Source organism: Dama dama, chromosome 14, assembly GCF_033118175.1.
Source record: "Dama dama isolate Ldn47 chromosome 14, ASM3311817v1, whole genome shotgun sequence".
NCBI lineage: Eukaryota > Metazoa > Chordata > Mammalia > Artiodactyla > Cervidae > Dama > Dama dama.
Window position 1 is genome coordinate 38,380,235 of NC_083694.1, and position 14,936 is coordinate 38,395,170.

Sequence of the window (14,936 nt, forward strand, 5' to 3'; positions counted from 1 at the left end):
CATGGCAAATGTTAACTATGTTTATGTCGCAATGACCTCATTTATTATAGGTGTTCTCTGTGACAGGTATATTATGTGCCATAAATTATTTCTGATCCCCAGAGCAACACTGGTATGGTTATTAGCCCCACCTTACAAATCAAGACTGATGCTCAGAGAGGCAATGTGGCTGCCCAGGGCCAGGTCCCTCCTCTCCAGGTACAGGCCACTGGGGCTGGCTGCCCTAATGGCCCCATGGCCCCTTCTTGCCCACAGGTGGGTGACATCACCATCCTGGTGAACAACGCTGCCGTGGTCCATGGGAAGAGCCTGATGGACAGCGATGATGATGCCCTTCTCAAGTCCCAGCACATCAACACCCTGGGCCAGTTCTGGGTAAGGTTGTCCTGAGCCAGAGCCAGGCCTGGGTGTGTTAGTGACATGTTCTTCCCTTCCAGGGAGGCTGGGAGCTACAGGGGAGTGGGGAGAGGCTCACCAGGGCTTGGGCTTAGATCTAGAGGGTGTCTGGACAAGAAGAATGACAGGCTTTCCAGGAGTCATCTGGACTTTCTGAAATGTGAGGCTCAGTGTCCTCGGCCTCCACCCCTCACCTCCCCGTCACAGGAAAACCCAGTGGCTGAGGACTGCTTGTGTCCAGGGTGGTCTGTTCTCCCCGAGAGGGGAAGTCGAGGGGTGTTGGAAGCTGTAGCTGCCGCCCACTAACCTCCCCATCCACCCTCAGACCACCAAGGCCTTCCTGCCACGGATGCTGGAGCTGCAGAACGGCCACATCGTGTGTCTGAACTCCGTGCTGGCACTCTCCGCCATCCCCGGTGCCATCGACTACTGCACGTCCAAAGCCTCAGCCTTCGCCTTCATGGAGAGCCTGACCCTGGGGCTGCTGGACTGTCCGGGCGTCAGCGCCACCACCGTGCTGCCCTTCCACACCAGCACCGAGATGTTCCAGGGCATGAGGGTCAGGTCAGTGGCAGAGGACCCCGTCTCCGGGCCAAGTCCCTCTAGCCCGTTGGACAACAGGACTCATTATACACAGAGACCAAATTTTAAAATAACCCAGAAGTGCTTTTTCCCTGGCTTTTTGGTCTAGTACCTGAGTCTCCATCTGCAAAGCAGTGGGGTTCTAGAGTGGCTTAGAGTCCTGCTTCTCAGTTCAGGGGCCTCACAGAGTACCCACACTAAACGCATGCAATGGAATACTCACCCACCTATAAAAAGGGCGCAAAGTATTGATTATGCAAACAATATAGATGAATCTCGAAAGCATTATGTTGAATGAAAGAAACCAGAGACACAAGAGTGCATTTTGAAAAAAAAAAAAAGAGTGCATTTTGCATGAGTCCATTTTTCTGAAGTTCTAGAGCAGGCAAAGCTGGGCAGATGTGATGGAAATCAGAACAGTGCACTCCTAGAGGCGTGGGGACACAGCCTGGCAGGGAGCACCAGGGAACCTACCAGGCTTTTAATAATGTTCTCTCTTCTTGATTTGAGTAGGGGTTAAAGAGGTAAAAATTGATCATGCTGGACACTTAATATTTATGCCTTTTATTGTATATAAATTATAGCTTAGTTTAAAGAAATACCAAAGCCCAACCACCCCACCTCCAGACCAATTAAATCAATGGGGAACGGGAACTACTGGTTTAGAGCTTGTGCTTTGGAGCCAGATCCCCAGGATGTGTGTGACCTTGGATCTGGTTAGTTCCTACTCCAGCCTCTCTTGTTAATCTGTAAAATGGGATGATGGGAGTAGGAGTCTGTGATAAGAATAAAATGGGGTCTAGCACACAATACCCTATGTGCTACATTGTAAGTGCCCAGTAAATGGTGCTACACTGATGTACACTTGTGAAGGGACACAAGGTTATGGGTGAATGAAAATGCGGAATCATCCAAAAACTATTTTTCTTGTTTTTTTTTGCAAAGCAACATATAATGATAATTTTGCCTTCTAAATTACGTGCATCATCCTCTTCCAAACATGAGGATGGCATGGAAGGATCATTGTGAGGATTGCATGAGATCCTGGAAGGCATGTAACACAGTACATTCATATGGGAATCACTCAGAACACCTTAGTGATTATCACTAGGGTTGGTTTTGCTAAGCAAGAATCAAAACACCTTGCTTTGTGGACTCAGAGACAAACAGAACAGACTTGTGGTTGCCAAGGGGGAGTGGGGGAGGGGAGGGAAGAAGCAGGAGTTTGGGATCAGCAGAGGCAAACTATTATATATAGAATGGGTGACTAATGTAGCGTATAGCACAGGTAACTATATTTGATATCCCGTAAAAAGCCAAAATGGAAAAGAATATGAAAAAGAATATGTGTGTGTCTATATATATGTATAACTGAGTCACTTAGGGCTTTCCTGGTGGCTCAGACAGTAAAGAATCTGCTTGCAGTACAGGAGACCCAGATTTGATCCCTGAGTGGGGAAGAGCCCTTGGAGAAGGGAATGGCAACCCACTCCAGTATTCTTGCCTGGAGAATTCCGTGGACAGAAGACCCTGGCAGGCTACAGTCCACGGGGTCACAAAGAGTTGGACACAACTAAACGAGTCACTTAGTTGTATATGAGAAATTAACACATTGTAAATTAACTATACTTCAATAAAATTTAAAAGAAAAACCTGATTTTGAATCTAACCTCAGCTACTATATGGTGGTGAAACCTTGAACCAGTTTTGTTACCAGTCTGAGCTTTACTTTGCTCATCTGTCAAACAGTGGAAATCATATTTACCTTGTCGGATTATTGGGAGAATTAGAAATAACACATGTAATGTATCTAGTGCAAAGCCTGGGGCATACAAGATGCTCAGTATTATTATTTTTTCTAACAATAAACATCTTCATAAGTGCATCTGCTATTAATCTTTCTAGCAGACTTTAGTTGTTATGTGCTGTGCTGTGCTTAGTCGCTCAGTCGTGTCTGACTCTGCAACCCCATGGACTGCAGCCCGCCAGGCTCCTCTGTCCATGGGATTTCCCAGGCAAGAATACTGGAGTGGGTTGCCATGCCCTCTTCCAGGGGATCCTCACAACCCAGGGAGCAAACCCAGGTCTCCTGCCTTGCAGGCAGATTTTTTTACCATGTGAGCCACCAGGAAAGCCCGAGAATATTGAAGTGGGTAAACTATGCCTTCTCCAGGGGATCATTCCCAACCCAGGAATTGAACCGGGGTCTCCTGCATTGCAGGCAGATTCTTTACCAGCTGAGCTACCAGGGAAGCCTAATTTCCACCTAACTTATGTGCAAATTATCATAGATTCTGAATTTAGAGGGGGCTGGAATAATGACTATGAATGTTCTATACTGGTTTTTTCCCCCTACAATGTATTGGTTTAGTTTCTTCTCATCTGGGCATACAGGAAGTGCTCAATAAATATGTGAAAGTGAAAGCCATTCAGTCATGTCCAACCATTTGAGACCCCGTGCAGTCCAAGGAATTCTCCAGGCCAGGATACTGGAGTGGGTAGCCATTTCCTTCTCCAGGGGATCTTCCCAACCCAGGGATCGAACCCAGGTCTCCCACACTGCATGAAGATTCTTTAGCAGCTGAGCCGCCAGGGAAACATACTGGATGGAAATGCCGCCACAGCGATCCATGGTTCTAACTGGGCGCCTCGAGCACAGAAGTGAGCAGGACTTTCACAGACCTTGCATTCCTGCGCTTGTTTCGCCTTCTGGCATGGTTTCCTCTTCATCACTTTAGGAAGGAAATCCACGGCCTCTCTCAAGTCATTTTTCCGGTGGTTCAGAGTGTGGGCCCAAACTGCAGAGACAGGTGGTGTTAGTGGTAAAGAACCTGCCTGCCAATGCAGGAGATGTAAGGGATGCAGGTTTGATCCCTGGTTCGGGAGGATCCCCTGGAGGAGGGCATGGCAACCCACTCCAGTATTCTTGCCTGGGAAATCCCATGGACAGAGGAGCCTGGCTGGCAGAGTCAGACATGACAAGTGATTTAGCATGCAACCCCAGCTTTGTGTGACCTCTGGCAAGTTACTTAGTTTTCCTGTGCCTTGGTTTCCTAGTCCATGAGAAGGGATTGATGATGGTATCCTGACTTTGCAGGCTAGATGAGCTCCCATGTGTGAATCAACTAGCTGGCTGGCAGGTAGGAAGCACTAGGTGTAGCTTTGTTATCTGTGGACTGCAGGTGAGCCCTGAGGGCTTAGGAGAAGAGCAGTAAAAGTCTATTTGTACCTAGTGTGTGTGGGTTAGTTGTTCAGTCATGTCTGATTCTTTGCAACCCCTTGGACTGTAGACTGCCAGGCTCCTCTGTTCATGGAATTCTCCAGGCAAGAATACTGGAGCAGATAGCCATTCCCTTCTCCAGGGGATCTCCCTGACCCAGGGATCGAACCTGGGTCTTCTGCATTGCAGGCAGATTCTTTACTGTCTGAGTCACAAAGGAAGCCCTATTTCTTAAAAGGAAAAAAAAAAAAGCATTGGCTTTCTCTCCAACCATGCTTAACAACTTCTCAGGGTGGAGGGTTGGAGACAGGTGCTTAGAACAAAATTGGTGGATTTTCTGGCAAGTGCAGCCATAACAGGGACTTCCCTGGTGGTCCAGTGGCTAAGACTCTGCACTCCCAATGCAGGGGACCCAGGCTTAATTCCTGGTCAGGGAACTAGATCACACATGCTGCAACTAAAGATGGAAGATCCCATGTGGTCTCAACCTGACACAGCCCAATAAATAAGTATTTGGAAAAAAGAAAAGAGTAACCATATAGGTGAGTGCTGCTGTTTGTAAATTGCTATTTACTGATTTTTTTCTGTGTTTGAGCCACCAGACGCTTTACAAATACTGCTGCATGTGGCCCTCTGCAAGCTTGTGAGAGTTCTTAAGCCCGTTTCCCAGATGGGGAACTGAGACTGAGAAGCGAAGGTACTTGCCCAAGGCCACATAGATAGAGGTTGGCTTATCACCCTCAGTCCTCCTGGTGCTGGAGCAGCACACTTTGTGGGACTGAGGTCAGAGCCAGCAGCACCAGCAGCCCTGCACCATTAGGCCCAAGAGAGAAGGGACAAGCAGCAAGCAGGGCACTGGCCTGGGGTTTCCGGGGGCCTGGTTTGACTCTCCAGGTCCTAACCAGCTCCCCAGAGCCCCAGCTTTCTTCTGTCAGTTGGAGTGAATAATGCCGGTTGATCGCTCAGCACAGGTCTGGCGCTTAGGGAGCATCACTACTGTTAGGGGTCTCAGGTCCAGTGCTTTTGAACAATCATAAGAAGCCCCTGATGTTTGCTTATTCAGCCATTCATTTATTTATCAACCCCATGGGACCTCTTTGTAGATGTTTGAATGAATCAGTGAGTGTATCCATGAGTCAAGGGCTGAGGAAGTGAACCAGCAAGTGGGGCAGAGCCCCTGTCTCTGCACAGGATGCATAGGACACGCCTGGGCAATGCCACGTCGTTGTGTCCACCCATTCCGCAAACACTTGTTAAGTACCTACGATATCCCGACCCTGCACTCAGGGCAGATAGCAGGGAGCAAGACCCACCAGACCTCCGCCCTTGGGGAACTCAAGGGTAGAGGAGGAGAGACAGGCCATTCTCAATGGAGTACATTCAGTCAAGGCAATTATCAGGGGGACGAGATCAGAGGCCACTCTGAGTGGACGAGAGGAGGGAGCCTCGCTGATGGGATGGCTGAGATGGGAAGGATCTTAAGAGAGAGGATTGGCCAGGATCGCTGGGCAGAGAAGGAGGAGAGGTGGGCCCAGAGAGGGTAGGGCTGAAGACAGCTTGGGGGGCCCTGGGAGGGCTCGAGCAGGGCAGTGACAGGGTGTGGGCGAGGTTTTGGGGAGCTCTCTGCCATGCTCTGAGAACCAGTCCCGGGGTATGGGTGGGCAGGAGGAGACCAGCTGGGAGGAGAGAGGGGATTAGGAACTCCTGATGCATCTGGGGCAGCAGGGGAGCAGGGAGAGTATTTCAAACAGGTCTCGAGTCTCCCCACACAGGAGAAGCCAAAGGGATGACCGTGACACGTTAGAGAAGCGGCTTCACTATTAGCTCGACTGGTAAAGCATCTGCCTGCCCTGCAGGAGACCCCGATTCGATTCCTGGGTTGGGAATGATCCCCTAGAGAAGGGATAGGTTACCCACTTCAGTATTCTTGGGCTTCCCTGGTGGCTCAGATGGTAAAGAATCTGCCTGCAGTGCAGGAGACCTGGGTTGGGAAGATCCCCTGGAGGAGGGCATGTTCACCCACTCCAGTATTCTTGCCTGGAGAATCCCATGGACAGACATGTTAGAGACAGAGATGGAGACACGGGGGGGCAGGAAGGGGGTTCAGCAGCAGCACTTGTTTTTTAGGAGAAACTCACACTGTCTCTTCCTGCATGCAGGTTCCCCAACCTCTTCCCCCCACTGAAGCCGGAGACGGTGGCCCGGAGGACAGTGGAAGCCGTGCAGCTTAATCAGGCCCTCCTCCTGTTGCCATGGACGATGCACGCCCTCATTATCTTGAAAAGGTACAGGGCTGGGGGAGGAAGCTCAGAGTCAGGCTCGTGCAGGCCGTGTCCCCTCCTCCCAGGGGACCCTGGTGGGGAAGAGGCCTCAGGCAAGAGAAAGAACCCACATGATCAATTAGTCATGTCTGCTGTGGGTGTGAAAATGAGAGTCATGGCATATGGGTTATGGAATTATTATCCTTAATATAGGCTTCCCAGGTGGCACTAGTGGTAAAGAACCCACCCATCTAATGCGGGGGATGTAAGAGACATAGGCTTGATCCCTGGGTCAGGAAGATCTCCTGGAGGAGGGCATGGCAACCCACTCCAGTATTCTTGCCTGGAGAATTCCATGGCGGGCTACAGTGCATGGGGCCACAAAGAGGTGGACTCTACTGAATGACTGAGCACACACATCCTTACTGCAGATTAGGGTAGTCAATCTTGTTGCTCTCAAGAACCCTTTACAAATTTAAAAATTGTTGAAGAACCTAGAGTTCTTTTATTTATGTGAGTTGTATCTATTGTTTTAGGAATTAAAACTGAGGAGGGAAGGTATGGGATTTATACATGTATTCATTTATATATAGCAATAAAAAATCCATTTGATGTTAACATAAATGATATTTTTGTGAAAAGTAAGCATTTTTCAAAAAAAGAATATAGTAAAAAGAATGGTGTTGTTTTACATTTTTGCAAAGCTCTTTATTATCTGACTTAATTGAAGACAAATGGATACTTGTATCTGCTTCTGATTTTCATCTTTTGTGATGTCATGTCATGTAGCCTCCAGAAAACTCCACCGTATACGCATGAGAGTGAATGTTAAAGAAGTCGAATCCTACCGCAGTACTATTATAAAAATAGTTTGCACTTGCAGACAGACCTCTGAAGAGATCTCTGGTATGCCCAAGGGTTCCTGGGCAACACTTGGAGAACTGCCAGCCTAGAGACTAAATCTTGGCCGCAGCCTTTAACCTAATGGGGAAGACAGGAATCTCCTTGCCTAGGGCTTGAGATTCATAGAAACATCACAGTGCTCGCCAGGTGGGATTCACCAGGGAGACCACCTTGGGAGGTGTGCTTTACAGAGGAGAACTTGCTCCTCCAGAATGTGCCCAGCATCACATTCTACAACTTTCCAGACTCTGGGCAGAAAACTCTTCCTGTCCCAGTCCCACACTAAACAGGCCATTCCACATGCCCCATTCAGCACAGTTTTCATGAGCCTCTCCTGCTGCAGAGAGAGCATCCACCCTGGAGCCCCAAGTGACCATGGACTCTTGGCTCCTCTGGGTCCCCAGCCCCCAGCTGACTGAACCCCTCTGACCTGAAAGGCCTTTTTTTTTTAACTTTTTATTTTATATTGGAGTATAGCCGATGAACAGGCTTCCCAGGTGGCACTAATGGTAAAGAACCCACCTGCCAGTGCAGGAGATGTAAGAGATGCAGGTTCAATTCCTGGGTCGGGAAGATTCCCCTGGAGGGGTGCTTGGCAACCCACTCTAGTATTCTTGCCTGAAGAATCCCATGGACAGAGGAGCCTGGTGTTCTATAGACCATAGTGTCGCAGAGTCAGACACAACTGAAGCAACTTAGCACGCACACACGGGTAGCCTATGAACAATGTTGTGACACTGTGGACAGCAAAGGGACTCAGCCATACACATACATGTATCCAAACTCCCCTCCCATCCAGGCTGCCTCATAGCATTAAGCAGAGTTCCCTGTGTTGTACAATAAGACCTTGTTGGTTATCCATTTTAAATATAGCAGTGTGTACATGTCCATCCTAAATTTCCTAACTATCCCTTTGTTCTGGAAGTCTGTATCTGTTTTGTAAGTAAATTCATTTATATCATTTCCTGAAAGGCATTTTTGGGAAGTGAAACACCCAAGTGCCTTTATCAGATGTCCAACCCCAGGAAACCAGGTTCCCCTCTGGCTACTGTGGACACAGTGGGCACCTGAGTAGCTGCTGTAACCTCAGGACCAGGGGGACACATCAGTCCATCCCTTCTCCAAATTCAAAGCCCTTCCAGGACACAGAGTAAGGGGAGGGGGGGCGGGCAGGCAAGCCCCACCTCAGCCTCCCTCAGTCCATGCTGACTACTGCTCTGAGCTACTCCTTGGCTGCTCCATGAGCCTTAGGAGTCCAGGGACTCGGATCCTCACCAAAGCCAAGCTAATTGTCCACCTCCGGGAGCTTCTCAGAAGCTTTTGGGGACATTCTAGAAAAAAGCTAATTTGCCTAGAACACCTCAGCACTGTCCACAGTAAGCCCCCAGCCTACACTTCCTGTTCTGTCCCCCACTATTTTCCCACAAGAAGCAGAGGCCAGCCCTTCCCCATTCCCTGCACTTGCATGCCCCTCTCACCTTCCCCAAGAGAAATCCTCACAAGCTCAACTCTGTTGCCACCACCCCCAGGAAGCCTTCCCGATTGCTCCAGCTGGAATGAGGCTTTCCCATCTTGCACCTAGGATGGGCTGGACTCTTCAAACTTGATTCAACAGATGAACTGAGGGTGTCTCTAAGCTGGGTCCTCTGTGCCAGGTGCCAGGATCAGAGATGAAATATCTACCACAGAGACACACAGGGGCCCAACAAGGAAATAACAAGCACAACTCCAGGCCTTGTTGGGGAAGCACAGGGCTATAGGGAGCCCCAAGAAAGGCCTACGGGTGAGTCTGGGAAATTTCCCACAAAGCAGGAAATTGTGAAACGCTGAAGGTCAAGGCCTGCAGGTATCAGGTTGGCCAAAAAGTTCGTTCAAGTTCGTCATAAGGGGCCTGAATGGACTTTTTGGCCAGCCCAGTATATGCAGGTGTTTTACTATCTGGAGGGAAATAAAGGGTGAGAAATAAAAGGAAGGTCCCAGCTAAAGGAAGACACCACTCTGGAGTGGAGCAAACTTGGCTGAGAATATTGAAATGGTGATAGGACAGACTTTGGTAGCAAATGTATCAGGAAAACAGTGTGGCTGCTTAATAGATAAGTTAATACATGGAGTAGGGAGAAATAAGAAGGTAATACCCAGTACCTAACTCATTAGCCCCACACAGTAAATATTTGTTGAATAAGTGGCATCTGGAGTTCATAGATTTCTGAGATAATTATAGACCCTAAAATGCTCAGAATGTGGCTTTGAAAGTTTGTTTATACCTACCCTTTACCTTGTAAAAAACTGTTTATACTGGGCTTCCCTGGTGACTCAGATGGTAAAAAATCTCCCTGCAATGCAAGAGACCTGGATTCAGTCCCTGGGTCAGGAAGATTCTCTGTAGGAGGGCATGGCAATTACTCCAATATTCTTGCCTAGAGAATCCCCATGGACAGAGGAGCCTGCTGGGCTACTGTCCCCCGGGTCGCAAAGATTTGGACACAGCTGAGCAACTAACACTTTCACTTTCACTTCACTTTCATTTATCTACTTACTTGAAAGCCCTTCCTCCATGGAGGGGTGGGTGGGTTGGCTTATGGCGGGGAGCTGGTGTGTGTTGGAGAGAAGGGGTGGGGAGAGCTTATGGGAACCACTACTCAACTACCTATCTTGTTTGGCTACCTGTCCGCTAGTCCCCCATTGACCTTCTTTTCTCCTTTCTCCCTCCCTCAGCATACTCCCACAGGCTGCCCTCGAGGAGATCCACAAATTCTCAGGAACCTACACCTGCATGAACACTTTCAAAGGGCGGACATAAGGACAGGATGGAGACACAGGCTCAAAAGCCATGGAACCTAAGGGGGCATGGGCACCTGGGCATACACCTACGTGCCTGTCCCTCGGCACACTTCTGCTGGGTGAGCAGGACTGCTTCTATCCTGGGGAAGAATCCGGCTGCCCCCCTAGCCAGCCCCAGGACCTTTGCACAGGACTGATGGGCGTAACTCTGACCCCGATGGGGAGGCAAGAAATCAGCCAGCAGCTGTCTTGACACTTTTGTACATTTCTGATTCTGTAGAGTTTATTGTTAAATCGCTTCTCAAGTCTAACCAGCCTTGGCAATGTGCGTAGACTATTTCCGGGATGGTCTGTGCCCACATGCTCCTCCTTCGCCTCCAAAATTCACTCATCCTCAGCTTGTGCAAACTGACTGAACGGCAGGAATATATAAAATAAAGAGAGAAAGCTTTTGTGAGTGTTTTTCTTGAAATCCTTGACCTCTGGTCCTTGGTGGGCAGTGGAGAGGGGACCAGTCCCAACCATAACATCCCATCCTTTCAGAGAGAATTGGTCTGCTCAGGGTCTCCAGCTACCAGGGGTGGAGTAGACAAGAAGGAGGCAGAAATCAGGAGAGAAATTGGATCCAGGCCTGTGGGGACAGGGGATTACTGGTTTCTTGCCAGCTCTTTCAGGCCACTCCCTACAGTCACAGGTTGGGGGGCACTTTGCCTTCCCACCTGCATCTGTGGAAAACCATCAGGAACTAGCCTACAGAGACCTGCCCTCTGCCCTGCCATGGCCCCACCAGCCCCCAGGCCACTAACTCAGGAGAGAAGAACCAGATTTTATGAAGCCCCTACTGTCTACCTAGCATGTGCTGAGAGGGGAATGCTGCTGAGAAGCCAAAACTCTGAAGACCACCAGCACAACAAGGCCAGTGCTAAGAGGGTGCTCTGGGCCCCCAGGTCAGATCTGACCGCAGCGGATAGAAGTGAAATAGCAAAGGAGAATGAGAAGTCTGGGGTGGCAGAGGGGTTTGATGTGGATTCAGGCAATAGGGAAAATGACAGCCAAGGAAATGTGGGGAGAGATGCCCCATGGCTCCTTCTATGTGTGTTCTCTGTTACTGCCAGGGGACCGGTGGACAATGGAATCTCGTCTAAGTCACCTCCATCTACACAGCTCTTGCAGGTGGTTGGCAAGAGTGGGGGACAGGAGCAGGCAGTAGTTCCAGAAGATGACAGAGAAAATCACAGACACAAATTCAATGGAGAAGCTTGCTGGAGCATCACACAAAGCCTGCACCTTCACACAACTCACATGAGAGGAAGAGCAGTCTTGCGGCTCAACAGTCATCAGTCTGGTCTGTGTGCAAAGATGCCAAGTCACAATCACATCCACTGTCTATTGAGCACCAACCGAATAGCAGCCAGGCTGCAAAGTTTAACATCTTAAGTGTTATTTATCCATTGTATCTAACAGTGGTCAAGACAAAAATCAACTCTCAGGAACCCCTTTAAAGACTTTCAAGAGCCACAATGTGTATCAGACAAAATATGACCCCCAGATGTCCATGGCATCCAACAACAGAGCTTGTATTACATTGCCTCTGTCCACAGAGGGCGCCTGCAGCTCCGCTGTGTGTCCTTTCCACTCTGGGACCCCAGCTGAGAGAGGAGTCTCCTTCTGGGATGATGTCATTTTGGGGCAAAAGTAGACACACCTGGGAACACATGCACTGGCTCTGAAATTTTCTGCCTGGAAACAACGTGCATCACTTCTGCTCACATTCCATTGGCCAGAGCAGGTCATATGGTCAAGCACGCTGTGGATACTGCTGGGTATACAATCCCCCTGGAGGAATGGTCAGTGATTTTGAACTGTACTGCAATCTGCCACACTGTGGAAGGAGCTGTCTGTAGGAACCTAAGGAAAAAATGGAAATGTAGGCAAATGATGGGCTTCCCAGATGGCATTAGTGGTAAAGAACCCAGCTGCCAATGCAAAAGACACAACCCGTAAAAGACATGGGTTCGATTCCTGGGCCGGAAAGATACCCTGGAGGAGGGCATGGCAACTCACTCTAGTATTCTTGCCTAGAGAATCCCATGGACAGAGGAGCCTACAGTCCATGGGGTCTCAAAGAGTCGGACACGACTAGAGTAATTTAGCATGCACACACTTAGCCAGAGGGTGGAGAGAAGCAGACAGATCCTGCCCTGGGACAGGGGGTCCTCTAGGTGTTACACACCAAGTTCTGAGCAGAGCCCCAAAGAGGCACTGACCTTTCAGGAGGGTGGTATTAGAAAGACCACTTCAGTGATGAGAAAACAGGCTCAGAGCAGGGAAATAACATGCCCAAGTCTTGGGGCTTGTGAACACCGGAGCCAGAATTTGAACCCAGGTCTACCTGACCCCCTGGCTTACCATAGCAAGTTTGGGGGTCACCACTTTCATTTTGGTCCTCGAGGATCTGTGTCACTGAAGTGTGTTTTGGGGGAAAGCTGATGAAGGGATCCGGCCTGCAAAGGTCAGGCCTGGAAGGCCCATGCCTGCACTGTAGCCCCCCTTTGGCATGTGAATACAATGTGGATCGGTCTGCTGGGTGTGACCTGCCCCCCCCCCCCAACAGTCCTGGTGCCACAGACCAGGTGCTGGTCACTGGCTCTCCCAGGAGATAGGCTGGGGGTGACACATCTCAGTGGTTAGGGACAGACGAGGAAGGAGTGGGAGTTCAGTCTGTTGAGCCCCGACTTTTCTGACCAAACTTGAGTGGCAGGCTCATTTCTGGATTCAGCATTTCGGACAGGATTCAACTCCTGAAGTTTCCGTGAAATTGCACTTGGCCTGCAGGCCAGGAATGCAGGGAGGACCCCAGGGGTCTGAGTGGATCTGGGGGTGAGGAGGCCCAACCGGCCCTCCCCAAGGCCCACTGAGAATAAAATCTCTGTCTTGGCTTCACCAGAACTTCACATCTTCCCAGAGCCCCAAGGGCTCCCGACAGCCAGGCCCAGTCCCACCCTACCCCCTCCTTCTCAGCTGGGATACTTTCTTTTTCTGGATCTTTTCCCAGAGGAACCAGGGAAAAAGCCTTGGGCAGGTTCCCAGGAGGCGGCGTCCTCCTCCCTCCTCCAATGGCCACTTGGAGAGCCTTGAGAGTTGAAGCAAAGAGCTAATTCTGTCCCTTGGCTTAGCCAAGTGCAGGAGAGTGACAAGCACTGAACCCTGGCTCCTGGACTCTCCCGCGGGGCAGGACAGGATGTGCCAACCCCGCAAAGAAGACTTGGGCCCTGGGAAATGACCCGGATGCCCTGCCCTGGGCTCCTTCCCATCTCCCAAGAGAACCAGTTTGGAGGTGGGCATGGGGAGGCACCAGATGCGAGCCCATCCCACCATGGTTCCAGGGGACCGGGCTTTCTGGTCTGGCAAAAGGTCAGGAATGGAGTCCTGTGCCCACCGTCCTGCTCCTGGGGCAAGAAGGCTTGGAGAGGTGAGCTTTCTTCTCCTTGGGCCACACTGATGGTCAGGAGGGACCAAGGGGACAGAAGGCTCCAGGCCTGGCCGCAGGGCTCGCTCCAGCCCCTACCAAGAGACCCTCTGACGGGGCGGACAACCCATGCCTCAGGAGACACGTCAGTTTGATAGGGGACAAAAAAGAACTGGGTCACAAGTATACAAATTCTGCAGCCCAAGTGCCAAGCAGCACAGAGGGATGAGAACAGTTGCAGGACTGGTGGCGGAGGGGTCGGGGGTGGGACGGGGAGAATGAAGGTCATTTCAGGGCTCCTGTTTTGGGGGGGAGGTGGGTGGGTTCCCTCGTGGGTTCCCTCCCAGGTGGGTTCCTCCCAGGTGGGTTCCCTCCCTGGGTTCCCTCCCACTACTGCACCTCTGGATTTCTCTGACTTTCTGGAAAGGCCTTCCAAAGTGGAAGGTTCAGTTCAGTTCAGTCGCTCAGTCGTGTCCGACTTTTTGCGACCCCATGAGTCGCAGCACGCCAGGCCTCCCTGTCCATCACAAACTCCCGGAGTTTACTCAAACTCATGCCCATCGAGTCGGTGATGCCATCCAGCCATCTCATCCTCTGTTGTCCCCTTCTCCTCCTGCCCCAAATCCCTCCCAGCATCAGGGTCTTTTCCAGTGAGTCAACTCTTTGCATGAGGTGGCCAAAGTATTGGAGTTTCAGCTTCAGCATCAGTCCTTCCAATGAACACCCAGGACTTATCTCCTTCAGGATGGACTGGTTGGATCTCCTTGCAGTCCAAGGGACTCTCAGGAGTCTTCTCCAACACCACAGTTCAAAAGCATCAATTTTTCGGCACTCAGCTTTCTTCATAGTCCAACTCTCACATCCATACATGACCACTGGAAAAACCATAGCCTTGACCAGAGGGACCTTTGTTGGCACAGTAATGTCTCTGCTTTTTAATATGCTATCTAGTTTGGTCATAACTTTCCTTCCAAGGAGTAAGCGTCTTTTAATTTCACGGCTGCAGTCACCATCTGCAGTGATTTTGGAGCCCCCCAAAATAAAGTCTGACACTGTTTCCACTGTGTGGAAGGTAGGGGCTTATTAATAAGAGCCCAGAAGTCTATGTGAGAAGAATCTATACACGGACACCCCTCATCTCCGGCAAAGCCAGGAGGTAACAGTGTCCCTTGACACCGAAGGAAGGCTGGGAGCAGCTTGTGGGCACCCCAGTCACTTTGCTATCACTCCCTTTGAGTGGGGCTGTTATACTACAATTCCGTTTATTAGCATTCCGTAACACACTTCTCTTCATAAACCGAGGGCCTCCTGCTATGGACCAGAC

The 14,936-nt window shown here is 50.2% G+C and overlaps 1 protein-coding gene and 1 non-coding gene across 3 annotated transcripts in view; both read left to right on the forward strand.

Moving 5' to 3' along the window:
* DHRS3 (dehydrogenase/reductase 3) overlaps positions 1 to 10,595 on the forward strand; it is a 46,839-nt gene extending 36,244 nt beyond the window's left edge. Inside the window, exons 3-6 of one of the 2 annotated variants that reach the window (XM_061160351.1) lie at positions 256 to 375; positions 722 to 960; positions 6,358 to 6,483; positions 7,249 to 9,900. In XM_061160351.1, the coding sequence (XP_061016334.1) occupies positions 256 to 375; positions 722 to 960; positions 6,358 to 6,483; positions 7,249 to 7,291 (528 nt within the window). In that variant the 3' untranslated portion in view covers positions 7,292 to 9,900. Of the gene's footprint in view, positions 1 to 255; positions 376 to 721; positions 961 to 6,357; positions 6,484 to 7,248; positions 9,901 to 10,077 lie in introns of those variants that run through there. The other variant, XM_061160350.1, reaches the window with a different exon arrangement.
* TRNAG-CCC (transfer RNA glycine (anticodon CCC)) lies at positions 4,563 to 4,635 on the forward strand. Its single transcript has one exon. It is a non-coding gene; the product is annotated as a tRNA-Gly (tRNA).
* Positions 10,596 to 14,936: the final 4,341 nt, after the last annotated feature.